General features: G+C 35.5%; 1 protein-coding gene across 1 annotated transcript in view; it reads left to right on the forward strand.

Annotated features, from left to right (window-relative positions):
* Positions 1-11,401, forward strand: part of RASSF9 (Ras association domain family member 9) — a 31,298-nt gene extending 19,897 nt beyond the window's left edge. Inside the window, 5 exon segments of the mRNA XM_032222008.1 lie at positions 9,276-9,404; positions 9,406-9,626; positions 9,629-10,016; positions 10,018-10,397; positions 10,400-11,401. Coding sequence (XP_032077899.1) covers positions 9,276-9,404; positions 9,406-9,626; positions 9,629-10,016; positions 10,018-10,397; positions 10,400-10,530 — 1,249 coding nt within the window. The 3' untranslated portion in view covers positions 10,531-11,401.
* Positions 11,402-18,333: the final 6,932 nt, after the last annotated feature.

Genomic DNA, 18,333 nt, shown 5'->3' on the forward strand with positions numbered 1-18,333 from the left:
TTGGTTGTCATAGAGTTCCAATAGATAATGATAAATAAGGCCACTTTATACCACAGGTTTCTTCAATTGCTTGTTGTGTTGTCATTTGGTTATTTGAGAATGTGATGACAATAGAGGGTTCACTAGCAACAGTGAACAGAAGAGACCTATGAAGTACATCAAAAGTACTAAGAAATAACAGAGAAGCAGAGTAAAGCAACTTAATTTAAAGAAAAGCTAATTTGTATGATGATGATGATGATGTTGATGATGATGATGATGATGATGGTAGAGTGTTCTGATGAAAAGTGTCAGGGGTAAATTGCTAAGAATGCTTTTAGTTCTTGGTTTTCAGAAAACGTATTCCCATGAGTGTGGCATCATGAATAAATGTATAATAAAGGTGGATTGGCTTGATATTATCTTTTTTTTGTTATTGTTGTCCCCCACTTCAGATTTGGTTCAATTACACTATGTTATTCCTGTGGATAGGCTGATACTTGGATAGAGCCAGTTTGATCTAGTCATTAAGCCACAGGCTAGAAAGCAGGAAATCCTGAGTTCTAGTCCCCCTTAGCCATGAAAGCCAGCTGGGTAATTTTGGGCCAGTCACACTCCCTCAGTCCAACTCATCTCACAGGATTGTTGTTGTGGGGAAAATAGAAGAAGGAAGGAGTACAGTAAGTTCACTGCCTGGAGTTATTTACAAAAATAACAAAGGCACAATACAAACAAACAAAGAAACAAATAATTTTATTTGCAAGTACAGGATTGCAGACACAATTGTAAAATTCCTATCTGATATCTTGATTATAGTGGTGGGGTTGCTAACAGTCAATGGGAAGAATTCTGGACTAGATGGAGAAATGATTATAGTGCGAATATCAGTTTCCTGTGTTTTAGTTTAGTCAGGTGTTCTTCCTTCTTAAATATGTCTCGGGTTGAACATTCATCATGGCATAGTCAAACATAGAAAACTACAGATTATGTGCCTTGTGCTGGATCCAAATAGCCATAGAAGATGTACTGGGGATAAAGATCGTAATCTGCCCCCACCCGAATGATGAATGTTGTGTTTTATTTTTACTTGCACTGTTTTCATGTTTATTGTTTCATTGTCTTGTATCCCCCCCTATAAATTGTAAGCCGCCCTGAGTCCCTCAGGGAAAAGGGCGGCCTATAAATAATAAACTAAACTAAACTAAACTAAACTACTGATTCATTTAGCCAACATTTCCACATAAGGAATCTTGAAGTGTGTGTGTGTGTGTGTGTGTGTGTGTGAGAGAGAGAGAGAGAGAGAGAGAGAGAGCAATATCTCAATAGAATATAATGATTGAATGCTATAAGCCAAAAAGAATAAATAAATAAATATAATATATATATATATATTGTGTGTCTGTGTGTGTGTATATATGTGTGTGTCTATAATAAATTTATATATAAGTTTACATACAGTTTCATTAGATCTATCAATTGTTCTATTTTACTTCTACCGTGAAAGAGTTTTTGAAAGATTACAAAAGGAATAACTAGCATACCTAGGATTCAGTGTTCCATGAGCACAGAACATGGAAAGCTTTGAATTTCAAATGAAATGCAGTTGTAACTTGAATACTCCTACCATGAAAGCTTTAACAAATACTTATTTGTTTACTGCTTAAGATATGCTAAAAATGAGAAAACTCTAAATGAAAACCTGGCATGAATACTCTTTTGATTTTTGCAGAAATTATAGAAATCTGTTCTTGGAAATTTGGTTTTAAATTGTAGCAAGTGTAATGTCTGATTAAGGATTACAGTAGGAAAGCATTGAAGCTAGACTCTCTATAGATACTTAGCAAACATGCCTTCTTTTCTTCTCTCTCTCTCTCTCCCCCTCCCACCCTCCCTCCCTCTCTCTTTCTCTGCCAAATAAAAGATTTAACAGATTAACAGATGTGGAAGGGACCTGGTAGGTCATCTAGTGCAGCCCCCTGCCCAAGCAGAAGATCCTACACTAGGGGTGTCAAATTCAAGGCCCAGGAGCCATATCCATCCTACAGGGTGCTTAGATCTGACCCACAGGGTTGCTCTGGAAACAGCAAAAGACCGACCCGTGGTGCCTGTGCCAGCAAAAATGGAGCTTGGGAGGGCCGTGGCTGGTTTTGCTAGCAGAGGGTTGCAGGAGGCAAGAGCCCATTTTCACTGGCAGAGCACTCAGGCCACCACAGACATCCCCGACACGAGTGACGTCAAGTTGGCCATGCCCATCCTGGCTATACAACTCTGGCTCCCCGAGGTCAAACTCAACCCTGATATGGCCCTCAATGAAATCGAGTTTGACATCCCTGCCCTACAACATTTCTGACAGATGGCAGTCCAATCTCTTCTTGAAAGCTTCCAGTGATGAAGCTCCCACAACTTCTGAAGGCAAAGTGTTCCACTGATTGATTGCTCTTACTGTCAGAAAATTTCTCCTTATTTCCAGGTTGAATCTCTCTTTGTTCAGTTTCCATCCATTATTCCTTGTCTGGCCTTCAGATGCTTTGGAAAATAGGTTGATCCCCTCCTCTCTGTGGCAGCCCCTCAAATATTGGAACCCTGCTATCATGTCTTTCTGGTCCTTCTGTTCACCAAACTAGCCATGACCAGTTCCTACAACCATTCATCATATGTTTTAGCCTTCAGTCCCCTAATCATCTTCGTTGCTCTTTTCTGCAAATTGAAAATTTCCAAATTGAATTCCACATTTGTAAAAATAAAGCAAGCACATTTTCCTCCTTCTAGGTAAGAGGAAACAAGGGGAGAAGGAAAGATTGGAAAGAGAAAATACCAGAAAATTAAACCATAGTGGGAAGAGGGATCAGAAAACCCGAAACATGGGCATATAGAGCATTCTAGAGTGAATTTGGTTCATGACCAGTATGTCCCAGACCTGAAACTGATCAATTGAATTCTTCTTCCCATTTGGCCTCTCTTTTCTGGACAGAAATCCTGGAAGGAGAAAAAATATTTTCTTTGGTGATATACAGCAGCTTTCTAGCTATAAAAATATTATATAGACGTTTACAATCCAGGAACAATATAAGTTGATTGTACCTGATTTCAGAACACACTTTATTTATTTGCATCACGACGGCAAAATAAATTGATAGCATAAATAAATAAATTTTACAATATTGTTAGCCTGCCTTAAATGTAGAAAGATCTCTCTATGGTTAGGATAGAGGCAGAGAGATGTAATAAGCCCTTTCTTGATAAAAGAATCAGTAGAACAGTGTCAGATGGTAATGGAAACAGTTTATTTCTTCATAAGAACATATGCCATGAAGTATTTCCTTGACAATAAATATTAATTTTATCAACTTCTGAGTGGTAGAGCAAAAATATTTATGATGTGAAATTGTTACTTACAAGCAGAAGTCAGAGTATCTTTGCTGAGTATTACCAGGATTATCTATAATTAAAGAATTATGATATATTTGCCAGAGAGGACCATATATGAGTAGATCTTATTGATTTAACCTTATGAAATATGAGTTGACAAAGAACAGATACTTAGATTTTGCAGTTTTATAATACGGCTTGATACATTTGGTATTAACTGTCTAGAGATGAAGGAAATAGTAAATTTAGCTAAAAGTACTTACTGATTAGTACCATTGTCTATAACTCAGTGGTTGAATAAAATAATTTCTAAATCCCCTTTTACTTTCTCTGAGTTATGACTCAGTGCAGGACTCTCAGTTCTAATACATATTTGGGTCATATTAGGATAGGCAGCGGAGATCATTTGGCAATCTATAATACAGACTCCCATCATGCAGTTTTTGTATGTTTGCTTCTAAGGCAGGTTAGTTAGTCAACGGAGGCATCTACATTTTGTAAACTGTGAGTTCAATGGTTGTTCTGCTTTTTAGCAGTCTCACCTTTTCTCCTGCTCTTCCCAGTATGAACAGTCTAGTGAACAGAACAGATGGATTTCTTCTAAGCTGCATGTTATTCAGGATTGCAGAGTTTCTCAGCTATAAAGATGAAGGGGTTTTCAATAGTTATGAATATCTGCAGTTATATCACCTTCATGCCAGATAGCTATGCTATTGACTATTGTTGGTTAATCATAGCAATTCTACTGCATTAACGCCCTGCTCACCCACTAAACTAGAGCAGAGAGATTGTGCTACAAAATTTACAAGATAAAATGAGGACAATTATCAGGATTCACCATTTAGAATTAATGTTTGAATTCAAGCCAAATGTATAAATCCCCATATTCTCTACCAATTACATTTGAAATTAATAAACAGAATAACAGGCATGGAAGGGACCTTGGAGGTCTTCTACGGTATTCCAACCACTTCAGACAACTAGTTGTACAATTTCTTCATAAAAACCTCCTGTGTTGGAGCACCAACAGCTTCTTGAAGCAAGTTGTTCCACTGATTAATTGTTCTCACTGTCAGATAATTCCTCCTTAGTTCTGGGTTGCTTCTCTCCTTGATTAGTAATTATTGTTATGAATCTTAAAACATTGGCACAGGTATTATCAATGTTAATTATAAAGCATGTATAACTATCAAGAAATGATAAAAGCCAACTTTACTTCTTACTCTCTCCTTCTATCTCCTCAGAATTTGTTAATGGTTATTGCTTTTGCCTTCTATTCAAATTAGACTTCTATTCAAATTAGTCAATTCTATCTTCTTAGGTGAGAGATAATATGTGTATACAGAGGCTGTATATGAAACATTATTTCCGGTCCATATCATTTCCCCAGTCTTCATCTCTTAGCCCATTATGGATTAATTAGGGTTTTTTTTTCCAAAAAGAAAAAAAATCCTGCCTAGGTAGTCATTAAGGTGGAAATCTAATTATTCCACATTATAATTCTTAAATCTAGATATCCATAAGGTTGCTTTCTCTCCTTTAGATACTTATCTATTTCTTCCATTATGCTGGTGTAATTTTTTACTTTGACAAGTTCAGAGATTAAAACAACCAATCTCTTTCTTAGAATGTCAGAATTTATTAACTAATATCCTTATCCCTAGTTTCCACCAGACTGCATAATTCAATTTATAATTGAAAACCATAATCATTTTAATATCACCTCATTATTACCTCTCTCTCAGTCAGAGATAGCCTCAGATAGTAAGAGGCTTCAAACTATCCAGAACATCTGTGAAGTGTCACAAAGTGCTTACATTTGTATAACTTATATTTTAAAATTCTATTTCAATGGAAGCACCAGCAACATATTTATGAAATGGGTAATGTTGTTACTTCTTAAAATTCTAGAAAGCCTGAGGGATGTTGAAGAGAGTTGGAAAAAAGTAGTTGAAAATGAACAAGTTAAAATATTGTGGAATTTCCAAATACAGACTGATAAAGTCAGATAACAGAAAAACAAAGTTGGAAGAGAACTTGGAGGTTTTCTAGTTCATTCCCTTGCTCAAGCAGGAAACCTTATACCATTTCAGACAAATGATTGTCCAATCTCTTCTTAAAAACCTCCAGTGTTTGAGCATCCACAACTTCTGGAGGGAAGTAGTCCTACTGGTTTATTGTTCTAACTGTCAGGAAATTTCTTTTTAATTCTAGGTTGGAATCTCTCCTTGATTAGTTTCCATCCTTTCCTTCTTGTCCTGCCTTCATGTGCCTTGGAGAATAGGTTGATTCCCTCTTCTTTGTGGCAGCCCATTAGATATTGGGACACTGCTATCAAGTCTTGGCTTACACACCTGATACAACTGTGGTTAAAAACAAGAAAGTATGGATAACTGATATGTCAATACCAGGAGAGAATAGAAGACAGAATATTGGGGAAGATTTATAAATCAAAGTTGAGAGATAATGGCATAAACTTGCTATAGTGGTGCTAATGGGTATCAGCATGCTGGGTTCTATACCAAAAACTCTTGGACAGCACTTAGAAAATATGCCTTTGACAAACTTTGCATCTGTCAATTGCAAAAGATCACACTGCTTGGATCCACACATACACTAATACCAATACATTACAACATCATAGGTTATTGGGAAGAATCTGATGTGCATGAAAGCAACGGCAGCTAAAGAACTGACAGTTGTAACTTCACATTGTTGTGAACAGAAAATAATAATAATAATACCAATTTCTCTGCCACCTGCCTTCTAAAACCTCTGGATGGCTCACAATAATCAAACAAAATACTGCAATAAAATTGATAAAAGATGGCAAGTACAGTAGATCAAATGAAATGAAGTGAGGAGTCTCACGTTCCCACACCAATGAAAATCAGGCTCTTCATAGCTCTTCTGAATACCAACAGAGTGGGGGACATCTGGATCACTGGGAGAACCTCATTCCAGAGGGCAAGCACTGCTACAGAGGAAACACACTTCCAAAGTCTCATAGATGACACTGCTTATTCAAAGAACCTGGAACTTGCCAACCATGTAAGATTGAGTTTTTTCAGGCAGCCTCTCAAGATGACTTATATTAATCTTTAAATGGTGCTTTCCATGCTAGTGGAGAAAGGACAAAAAGAAAAGAAAACCATATTCTACATTACAAGCTTCACACAACCTTCCTTTCACACATATGCTTTGACTGAAAAGAGATCCCATGCCAGTGATTTTAATTAAGATTCAAACATTCATTGTGGACTGGGAAGTTTCTGACCAAATTCGCAGTCTGGAACATTCCTGTTGAACATTAGATGTGTTTGATCATGCTATTTTTCAAGAAACTGTATTCCATTCCAATCCCCTTTAGTGTTCTATTTTTTTTCCCTTCAGCAGCCAGGATGCCAGTATATACACTGAACATGTTCAGTTCTCACTGAGTTGTCCTTTCTATAGATCTGTGAGTGCTCACCTCTCACATAAACTTTATTTATCCACTAAAAATGGCTGTGATGGCAGGGTATCTTTGGCAAATGCAATTACTGGGTAAAACCTAGAAAGACGTGCCTGTGCAAGAGCCAATTTTGACATGACATATGGCTGCAAATACTGCAACTAATTCAAGCAGACTGCTTGATCCCATATTCTCGTTTAATTAATATATCATGCAGAGGGGGAAGTAGGTAGCTGAAATAAGCCTTCCTAATGATCTAAGGTTTTCTATACAATGTCACCTTAATGAGTTTGCTTTTTACTACATGATTACTCATTTTCTACAAATGCATTTCCTTGCTTTTCCTGACTTCCCTGTTTTGCCTTTCATCTCTAAGTAGACATCTGTCAAACAACCATGTCTAACTTCTGTCTATACATTCCTGTCTTATGAATGCCCTTCATTTTCTGTATATTTCAGCAAAGATATTTTCTAAATAGTTCAGAGTTTCTATGAAGGAGTCCACATAGTATGTAAATAGGGAAAAAAAGCCTATTTCAAAGCAAACAAATAAAAAAAATATACTGTATGCATAGACGAAAACACAAAACACACAGTGCAAAACATAACAAATGAAATGTAACTCAAAAGTAAAGATTCATTGCATTTTCTCCTTCTGATAAATTTATGTAAAGTATTTACACTTCACCCAATGGGAAACTGCCCATATTTATTTCCTTGCTTGCTTGCTTCATTGATTTACTGATTCACCAATTCATTCGTTGATTGATTGATTTATTTCATTTATATATTGTATTTTTTCAATCAGCTCAGGGCAGTTTACATGTTGGTGCTCTTCCAGCATCTCATTTTCTTCCAAAATATGGTGAAATGGGTTGAGGGGGAGGGAGGGAAAAGTCACTTGGTGAATTCTGCAGAGACTTAAACCTGGGTTTATTCAGGCCAACTCCAATAATCATAATCAATTCCTTAAGCTGCTCTGTGTTATATTCTGTGTAATTGGTACAGGGTACTATTCAGTATTTGTAAGCTTTAGTGAAATGAAATTAAACTTGCAATACTGTCCTGTACAAGTATATGCAAAAACATATCTCTCTAAGTTCCATGAGAATTATTGTAATGTATAAGGCATATGATTAAAGATTGAGCATGCATAGCTTTTATCACAGTTTTTATCTATATTAAAAAATGTAGATAAATTAATTTGCTCCTGAGATTTTTGACCACCTTTTCTACATAATCTTCCAAGTTATTTAAGATTCCAATGCCTATCCATGGTTTTGAAGGTTTGCAGGAGGCATATTTTACATTATTATTATACAATTGTATCACAGCGGCCAGTTGTTTCGCCGGATTTGGCATTGGTTACTAGTCGGGCCCCACCCAGGGGCCTAGGACGTCGTAACGTATTTTCATAATATGCGTGCAGTGCGGCTTTTTGCATTTGACTGATGGTGATTTTGTCAATTTTTAACTGTTTTAAATGTAATTCCAGTGCTTTGGAATAGCACCCAGTGTGCCAATTACCACTGGAATTACCACTGCTGGTTTGTGCCATAGTCGTTGAATTTCAATTTTTAAGTCCTGGTATTTTGCAATTTTTTCATGTTCCTTCTCGGCGACCCTGCTATCACCTGGTATTGCGATGTCTATGACTGTGACCTTATTTTTCTCAACCAGTGTGATGTCTGGTGTATTATGCACCAGTATTTTGTCCGTTTGTATACGGAAATCCCACAAGATCTTGACCATCTGATTTTCGGTGACTTTTTCAGGCTGATGTTCCCACCAGTTTGTTGCTGTTTTAATATTATAATTTTTGCACAAATTCCAATGGATCATTTGTGCTACTGAATTGTGCCGCAATTTATAATCAGTCTGCATGATTTTTTACAGCAGCTGAGTATGTGATCAACAGTTTCATCAGCTTCTTTGCAAAGTCTGCATTTGGCATTATCAGAGGATTTTTCGATTTTGGTCTTAATGGCATTTGTGCAGATAGCTTGTTCTTGAGCAGCCAGGATTAGTGACTCTGTTTCTTTCTTTAATGTACCTGTTGTTAACCATAACCAAGTTATGCCTGAATGTCAGTAGGTAATCGGGGAAGTGCCTTTCTTGTCCCTACGTGGTTTATTTGCTCACGGGAATCAAGCCACTGACCTCAGCGATGCACAAGCCCAGAGTCTTACAATGTGAGCCACCATGTCCCCCTGGCATATTTTATCATTGAACAGAACAGAACAAAAATATTGTTTAAAGGAAAAACAAAGGCAAAGGAGCAACACACAAACACATTTTGCATTTGTGAAACACTTCTCAAAGATTTGTCTATGAGTGAATGTGTGAGTGTATGTGTTTGTGTGCAAATATTTACATGATAGTTTCAATGCATGATGACCATATTTTATATAATCTAGAGTTTACCCAAAGCTACAATTTGGCTTATAAAATGTTTTTGTTTCTTTAAATTCAGATCGTCTGTGAAAGAAATGGAATCCAGTGAACAAGAAATCATAGTCTGGGTTTGCCAGGAAGAGAAGATTGTCAGTGGACTGACTAAACATACAACTTGCATGGAAGTAATTGAAGCTTTGCTGGAAGAATCAAACAACATTGGCAGAGAAGAGATTTCTCTTTGGAGAATGTAAAGATTATTGCATTATAGAAAAATGGAGAGGTTCTGAGCGGGTTCTTCCACCTCTCACAAAAATGCTCAGACTCTGGAAAGCGTGGGGAGAAGAGCAACCTAATTTGCACTTTGTCTTGGTCAAGGCAGATGCTTTCCTTCCCTTGCCTTTGTGGAGGACATCTGAAGCCAAGATAGTTCCAACCTAGAAATGCACTTGGATCTGAGTCCAGCAAATTATATGAAGATGTTGTCAGTGGACAAACAAAAGAAAATTCTTAGAAAAACCTTTAAGAAACTGGCCAAACTTAAACAGGAAGGAGTTCTGCAGGAGAGGGACAATATAGAGACACTAATCCATCTCATCCTTTCTCAAGACCATACTATTCACCAACAGATTAATAGAATGAAGGAACTAGATATGGAAATTGAAGAGTGTGAAGCCAAATTCCAGCTTGAAAGTGATGGGGAAAATTATGTCCAAGAGTCTTATTTAATGTCTTCTTGTAGCAGTTCTGAACAGCTAGTGGAAATGCCTCACCACCATCAGCCGGAAAGTTCAAACAAATATGATGGGATTTTACAAGTGGGAAGGACTAAGGCACCACAAGTTGATGATTGAAAAGCTCTCTGCTGAAATTGAACAAGAGGTTAAGGAAAGTGAAAAAAATGGAGACATACGCACAGAAGAAGCACCTAAAGGTGAAGGGGAAAACACTGATCTAGAAAGTGTTAAGAATGAGCTGGAGAGAAGTATGAAAGATGCTCTGAGGATTCATTCTCAGTTGAATTGCATAGAGCAGGAACTAAAATATCGGGACTTGATGCTTCAAAGGAAGGAAAAAGAATATGAACTACTTGTAGAAGAGCTTAGTGGTTTGCATGCTAAAGATAAAAATGTATTCAGGTATCCAACCAGTGAAGAGGAAATGAAGGACAATGAAACTGGAACCTGTACAAAAAACTTTCCAGGAACAGACTTTCTTCAAAAATGACAAATTTGGACCTAAATGATACAGACTCTGACACTGGAATCAGTTCTACTCACAGCCAAGACTCAGAGACAGCTGTAGGAGATACATTGCTTTGTCCACATAATTGAAAACACTTATTTGAACTGAGGCAAATGTAATATTTTCACCCTTTAAAAATCAAATAGGAAATGTGGCACCTTTTAAATTTGAATCAAGTTCTAATGGGATACGTTTCCCTGAATATTTATCATAGAAATAAATCAGGCAAATCATGGAGCCAAATCTTATAAACAGAAAGGAATATACAGTAAAATTATATTCCCTTTTTTCAAATAATGTAGCAAATTCAACTGTTAATCATGTAGATACAGACTAACCAGACTTGGGTGAGATAGACATAGGTATAAGTCCATATACCAATACAAGTTCTCCTTTGTATGTATTATCAGTCCATAGAATTCTATGGAGAATATTGTCTTTTGTTTTTATACTGATTCACTGCCAATTCAATGCAAATAATGTGGGTATTTTGCGATGGAAAGTCTAATCTTTGAATGTCTGTGATATTTGTGGAAAATGTACAGCATTAGTACAGCAGATTTCTTGTGCTGCCTTTTATTAAATCATAAAACAAAGTTTACAAATTGCTATTCCAGTCCAAGTTCTACAGTTGCATATAAGCAATGTTTTATCAAATTTTCAATAGTTCATTTATCATGTTGCATATCTCTAAATAAGGTGCAGATTTAAAAGATCAGTTGTTTTCCTAAATATAAATGTAAGATAATGAAGTAAATAAATTTTACAGTGCCATAATATAAATATGAATCTGATAACTCTTTAAGCAGCATATGCTAGTTAAGCAAGAACAAGTGAGGACAGTGCTCGATGTATTATAGATGAGGCCTATGGATATGCCCAGATTACAGCATATGAATGCTATTTACCTTGGACTAATATAGAGTTACAGTGAGAAAGGCCATCAATAAAAGGCCACTTTCTAGAATAGACAATGAAAGCATTATTTCTATGTTTTTTTTCATTCTGACTTGATGTTTTAGTTTTTGCAAACATCATCTACCCTATTGTTATTTTTAATGACTGCGAAAATTATCTTCTTTGGATTCCCACCCCTATTAACCTCTGGACATTATGAAGAAATTTCCCCTAAAATAAATATATACAATATGTGATATATACACATGGCTGAATCATTTGGTATTATGCTGAATGGGAATATTTTTGAGTTCTGTACCTGGATCTTGTTCCTACTGGAAACATAGATATTAGCGGTTATGTTATCATAGTTTTATAATAATTTATTAATATGATAAATATATACAGATAGTCCCTGACTTACAGCCATTCATTAAGTGATCAAAGTTAAAATGGCACAGAAAAAAGTGACTTATGACTGGTCCTCGCACTTATGAACCCTCAGCACCCCCCATAGTCACGTGGTCAAAATTGAGGTGTTGGCACTATTTGTGACCATCCCAGCTGGCTTCTAACAAGCAAAGCCAATAGGGGAAACAGATTCACTTAATGACTGCATGATTCAATTAACAATTGCAGTGATTTGCTTAACAATCATTGCAGAAAAATAGTAAAATTGGGCATGATTCACTTAAGAACTGCCTTGCTTAGCAATAAAATTCTGGTCCCAATTGTGAGCATAAGTCGAGGATACCATATGTATACATACACACAAACTGTAATTTTCAAATGTTGAAAATATATATAATGTGATATAAAAAGATAATTATAATTATTCATATCTTTGACAATGTTGCAAAACAGTTTGCTTAATTCTTTTAAATGCCATTATGTTATGAATCAGAATTAAATTTATGTTGAATGGGCTTCAGTATTCCCTTCAGACTCAATTAAGTTTTACCTTTTGCCTTCCATTCATCACTTCAATGTGTATATTCAAGTGTCTGTGGACAAAAAGTCTCTGTTTATTGTATATTCAAGGTTTACTAATTTATGGGATGCAAGCATTTAGGATTTATTCCTGTACACACCCCTTCTAAAGCTGTAGGATTGACTGAAGTGTAGGTGTACCGCCATGGCAGAGGTGGGTTGCTCCTGGTTCATCCTGGATCGGGTGAACTGGTAGTAGCAGCAGTGGGAGACTCTGCCCACCAGCCCAGACTCTTCTGTACCATGCACAGAAGCATCGCACGCATGCGCAAGTGAACTGATAGTAAAAAATTTGGAAACCCACCATTGCTCCACAGCTCCTATTCGTGTATTAATTATTTTCTTGGATAGTCCATAGTTGAGTTAAAGTCTAACCATGCAATATTTATCAAATTTCCTTTTCTTATGAATTTTTTTTACAAAATAAGTAGTTGCATTACATTCTATAGCCCATATGGCTATTCATATGTTCCTTTTTTATTAAATTATAAATGTTGGGGTGAAAAGTAATCAAGTAAACCAAGACCTACCTACCTTACAGTACCTTATTTGAAATCAGTAACCATTATATTTGCTTTGAATTTTCCTGGAATAGCAATAGTGGAGTATGATGGCTGTGTTTGTGTCTGTGTGTGTGTGTCCTTTGCCACTATTGCATCTAGGTTTTTTTCAAAGTGGAAGTGGGACAAGCATAAGATTCAGCATAACTAATAGATATCAAAAATCTAAAGGTTGAGGAAGATATTGTGTAGGAAATGTGTGATTCAAGTTTCTTTCCTTACTTCTGCATAAAGTGGCTTCAGTTATAACCACAGTCCATTAAGATAAACAAAAGACCTAGCCCAATCCTTTATATATTATTTTAAATTAAGTACTGTGAAATATATTCAAGGTTTACTCCTGATGTAACTGTATTTTCATGTCAGTGGACCTTGTAACCATTGACTTCCCTGTAGATTCATTTTGCACTACATTATGGTTGTTTTAAAGAAGCTCTGACCCAGCATCCCTTTCACAACATTATAGTTTCAAAATGTTGTACTTTGGTTTTAATATTTCAAAGGGAAAAATTGTGCCTTACAAGACTTAAGACACCCATTCCACTTGTAGCCTCTCAGGAATGTGCTGAAAATTTTATTCTATCCACTCATTTGATATTACATTATTAGCATCTGTATGTAACTATGGAGCCATGTTTTTTTAAAATTCTTGGTCAGAAGAAAATTACACACAATGTTCCAAACAAAGCATGACAAGAGGAATTAAGAATTAATTCATCAGAATTAACCTAATTAGGGTGGAAATCCAAACTGTATTGCACCCTTCTAAAACATGTGAAACGTCAACTGACATTTTAGATTTACTACTATATTATTCTATTTCCATTTTCTTGAATACATTTTAATATTCTAAATTATAATGGATGAATGAAATTCCAAACTGTTTAGGATTAAGTGTACAATTTATTTGAAAGTTTCCAAACCAAATTCATTTTGTTTGCAAAAAATAATTTGGAAGATCTTCTTGCTCTGAGGGGTAGAGTTAGAAAAAATGATTTAGTGTAGTATTTCACTAAATCTCAGCTTTAACCATCTAATTCTAATTGTTGTTATGTCCCATTGAACTCAATAGGGGTTTACCCATTAATAAATTTCCTATTAATTTTAGTGTAATTACCAAGTAATTTTCATTGGGTTAAGGCCAATGGCCTGAATCCTGGTCATAAATCATTATTTGATATTGTATTGTAGTATTTATGAAAACATTCCTTATGAGTATCATATTTTTCCAGATTAAAAAGTAATGTTCAAATTTAAAACTATTTATAACTGACAAATTAACTAACAAACCATTGTTACTTCTATCAAGAATACGGTTGCAGAATTTAATTAATATTAATTTGTATAGAAATGACCCCTGGGCAAAATTTAGAATTGTTCTCTGTGTTTTCCAAATAAACCAACTCAATCAAATTAAGGTTCTTTCTGTGTTATATTATTCTGACAAGTGAATACACAAACCCATGCAACTGTGTGACTGCACCTCTTCACCTTCTAGCTATGCCCTCATTCAGATATTCCACTCCACTTCCACTCCTCCCAGATTTTGTTGTCCCCATCAAAAATGAATCTTTGAGGCACCAAATATGTTCCATTCAACTGTCTTTGCTTTATTGTTGCTTCTTTAATTTGTTCCTTTCCTCAATTTACTTATAGGAATATCAGAAGCCAGAATGTTCACAGCTTCCTCTGGTTTTATCATCTTGACCTAGAAATGTACTTGCTGAAATCTGTCATGTTAGCCAGAGGAATACTTTCCTATCTGGTAATCTCCAGTACCTAAACCTATTGCAATATACAGAAATAAAGGTTGGGTTTTTTTTTTTTTTGTGGTTATGGTCTAATATAAGAATTCAATCAATTGGGATTTGTTAACAAATCAAGATTAACAAGGAAATTTATTTTAAGTGATAAATTGGATACAATTGTGACAACTGCAATGCTTTGCTATTTTTTGCTTAAGTATGGCATTTGCCTTGAACTTGAATCAAATATTTCGAACCAGACCCAATGCTACCAGTATAGTAGTACTAGCAGATGAATTATTACACCCACATATACTACATCTCAATTATATCTACTTCCCTTTAAAAGGACACAAAAGGAACCTAGCTAATGTTTAATTGTGACAAGGTACAATATTTGTTGGGTAATTGACAGAAAAGTTCATTTCAGTGTACTTAGAACAAATGTCAAAAGCCCCAATAAAGGATTCCATGGAGGTTAATATTGATACAGTCCTTTTTAGCTTGTAAGATATTGATTGTTTTGCTGGTCCTGCTGCTAAAAAGAAATCAATGTCAGCAGGGATGGAGATTCTTAATTCTTTTCAAGAACATATTCCTTATTCAGTCCACAAACTCCCCCACCTTGTATGCTGAAAGCACCAAATGTGTTCCCCACTCCTCCTTTGTTTAAAGTCTGGATTTAAACTCATGACAGAGTGAAAAGTATCATGAATACAAATTGAGCTTTTATTGTTATTCTAAATATAAGCTGCAGTTGAGAAAGTTCCTTTTAGCAAGAATTCTTAGATCTCCAACATATTTCCCCTGCATCAATGATACAAATGCATGAGATTTCATGAAGCTCTATGAGATTTTGCTAGGTTCTTAATTTTCAGAGGCTCAGTTTCTCTTTTTTATGCAGATATAATATTACTACATATACTATATTATTATCTTGAAACCTGGCATAATAAATTTCTTTAATTTTCTATTAATATTTCTATTCCCTTTAATAAATCTTCCAAACCAAAAACAACACCATCAGCAAAAGCCCCCAAACTTTAAATTTCCCTTTTGATTATCTACTCCTGCCAATTCTCGTTATCCTGCCTTTTATCAGTGTTTCAAGAACTAAAATAAATAGGTAAGGAGATAGCAAACATGATTGGTTACTTTCAGTATCTCACAAAGTTCTGTTAGTTCTCCATTAATAATTATTTTGCTATGAGGTATAATTGATCTCACACATTTATTAAAAATCTCCAAATGTTACAACTTCCAAACTTTGAAACAAGATAGTTCAGTTCAAATCCATCAAAGACTTTGGCTGCATATAAGAAAATTAGTGCAGCTTGTTTTTCATTATGTTGTTCCAAATATTTCAAAATGTCCAACAGAGTTCTAATACTACCGTTAACTAACTTTTAGATAAAATTCAAATTGACCTTCATGAATAAATTTTTGCAAAATTGATTTTTAACAACTTATAGTCATTATTCAGTAATGATATTGCGTTGGTATTTTCTTGCTAAAGTCAAATTCTATATTTCTTTAGTATTAATGCAACTTTAGCCTCTTTTCAGCAGTCCAACATCTTTCCCCCTCTCTCTGTAAAACATATTCATTATATTTTGTAAAGGCTGTAAGAGCTCATCTTCAAAACATTTGCAGTAAGAAGCCAGTAAAACAACTGGTCCCAGAGCTTCAGTTCTCAAGATCACATAGTTAGCATCTATATCTTCTTCTAGTTTCTTCTGTTAGCCAAATTAACAGCTAAACCTCCAACAAGAGAATATTATTCAAATGAACAGAAATATACTGCAAGCAGACCATACACTAGGCTAGACTAGAAAACTAGAAAAGGAAAAAGATTGTCTGTTCAATATCTTCCAACAAAATGAATACCTACACAACTTTATCAAAAAGTATATGATCACTCAACCCTACAGCACAACCAACAGATAATGCTACCAAACATCCTAAACATCTCAGAAACAATCAACAGATATTAAAACAATCATTGTAGCGCACAAACTAACTAAAGGCCTCTAAAATATGCTTAACTAAACCAAAGACCAAGTAAGCCAAGAAAAATAAATGTCATCTATAATACAGTGTAATGACTGCAACAGTCACTAAGCAGGACAGATGGGGAGAAGAGTAGCAGGGTACATGAACACCAACTAGCAGTCATAAGTTAATTTCACCACACTTGGACAGACTCAACCCTAGGAATTCCTGGAAATAAACATTCAGACAAATCAGTTATCCATACAGACATAGAGAAAAAGCATATTTACATATCATTCAAAAGAGACAATAAAAGTTTAGGAAACAAAAATCCTTTACAGCAGCCAACAACCCACATAAGCAGGGATTAACAACAGGACAAACAATCATGCAGAAATAATAATCAAGGAACTACCAAGGAGAAAACCACACCCCCATCAATATTGACAGGGTAAGCCATTGTATGTAACAAGAGCAAACTCGACACTCAACAGCACTGAGATGTTATCTCGTTCGGCTAATGAGATATCTTCAAGCAATAACCAAGCTCAGAGAGCACTAGGAACATCACAGGATCTTCTCCACCAGTATCTTGTAATATGGGAACCTTTGCTATCTGCTTGGAGCACAATTCAAATGATTGAAATAAAATTAGTCACTATAATTTGGGTCTGTTTCTCAGTGAATTTGAAATCCTTTCTGTCAGGTAGACAAGTTTAGGACTTTAAAAATTTAGTACTATATTTTAATTGTGTCTGCAGGAATTGCAGATATTTCAGTTCAGGCATCAAGTAATCTCTATAGTTTATACCAGACACAACCTGTTACTTGAATTGAAATTTTGGGACAGTTCAGCTGTATAGATGAATACTACAATATTAGCATACTACAATAATTAAGATGAATTGGACAAGACATGGTTAACAGTTTTCAAGTCTGACCAGTTTGGGAAGGATCACACATGCCATAGCTGTACCAATTACCGGTAGTTTTAACTGTGCAAGCGTGCAAACCATACCAGATGACAGATACCATGATTAATGGTTCTGAAGAATGTAAAGAGTCCAGTAGAACTAGCAGGGTGGCACTCCTCCTATAAGTTTTTACACCAAAGTAACCCAAGTAGCCTCAGTGGCTTTTTCTGGGTGAAACTCTGGTTGAAATGGGTCCAGATAATGGGTTTCTTCCAGATGCATCTGAAGTTCTGAGACTTTTTTAAATCACCTGACTCAGCAATGAAGTGTTGAGATTGAACAGAGATTAGAAAAATCTTCTAGATAAAGAAAGGCTTTTCAATAAAGATCTTATATCTCATCTTTTAGGTCTACCGGGACATATTCTATCCATCAAAGCACTGACCATCAGCCCTAGAAAATGGCAATGGCAAATCACGTCTGAAAATGCTGTCAAGTGAACTGTAGGTACTAGGCAATTACCAGAAGACTGTCTCGAATGCATACACATGGGCTCTCCTGTCTTTTTCTGTCCATTTTTATGGTAAATGTAATTGTCCTTCCCACTCATTTACTAAGCAGTGCAACCTAACTTTCTGTAAATATGTTTAAGCTAAGATTCACTCAATATGTGTACCCCTCTTTATTTCTAAATGCTTCGAATAGTAAGTAGAATGAAACAAAGTTACTAGCTGGCAATTTCTGTCAATTGTAGACATACATGGAGTTGCACCAGAGACTGAATTCTGCTTAAC

The sequence above is a fragment of the Thamnophis elegans genome, chromosome 7, assembly GCF_009769535.1.
Source record: "Thamnophis elegans isolate rThaEle1 chromosome 7, rThaEle1.pri, whole genome shotgun sequence".
NCBI classification, from domain to species: domain Eukaryota; kingdom Metazoa; phylum Chordata; class Lepidosauria; order Squamata; family Colubridae; genus Thamnophis; species Thamnophis elegans.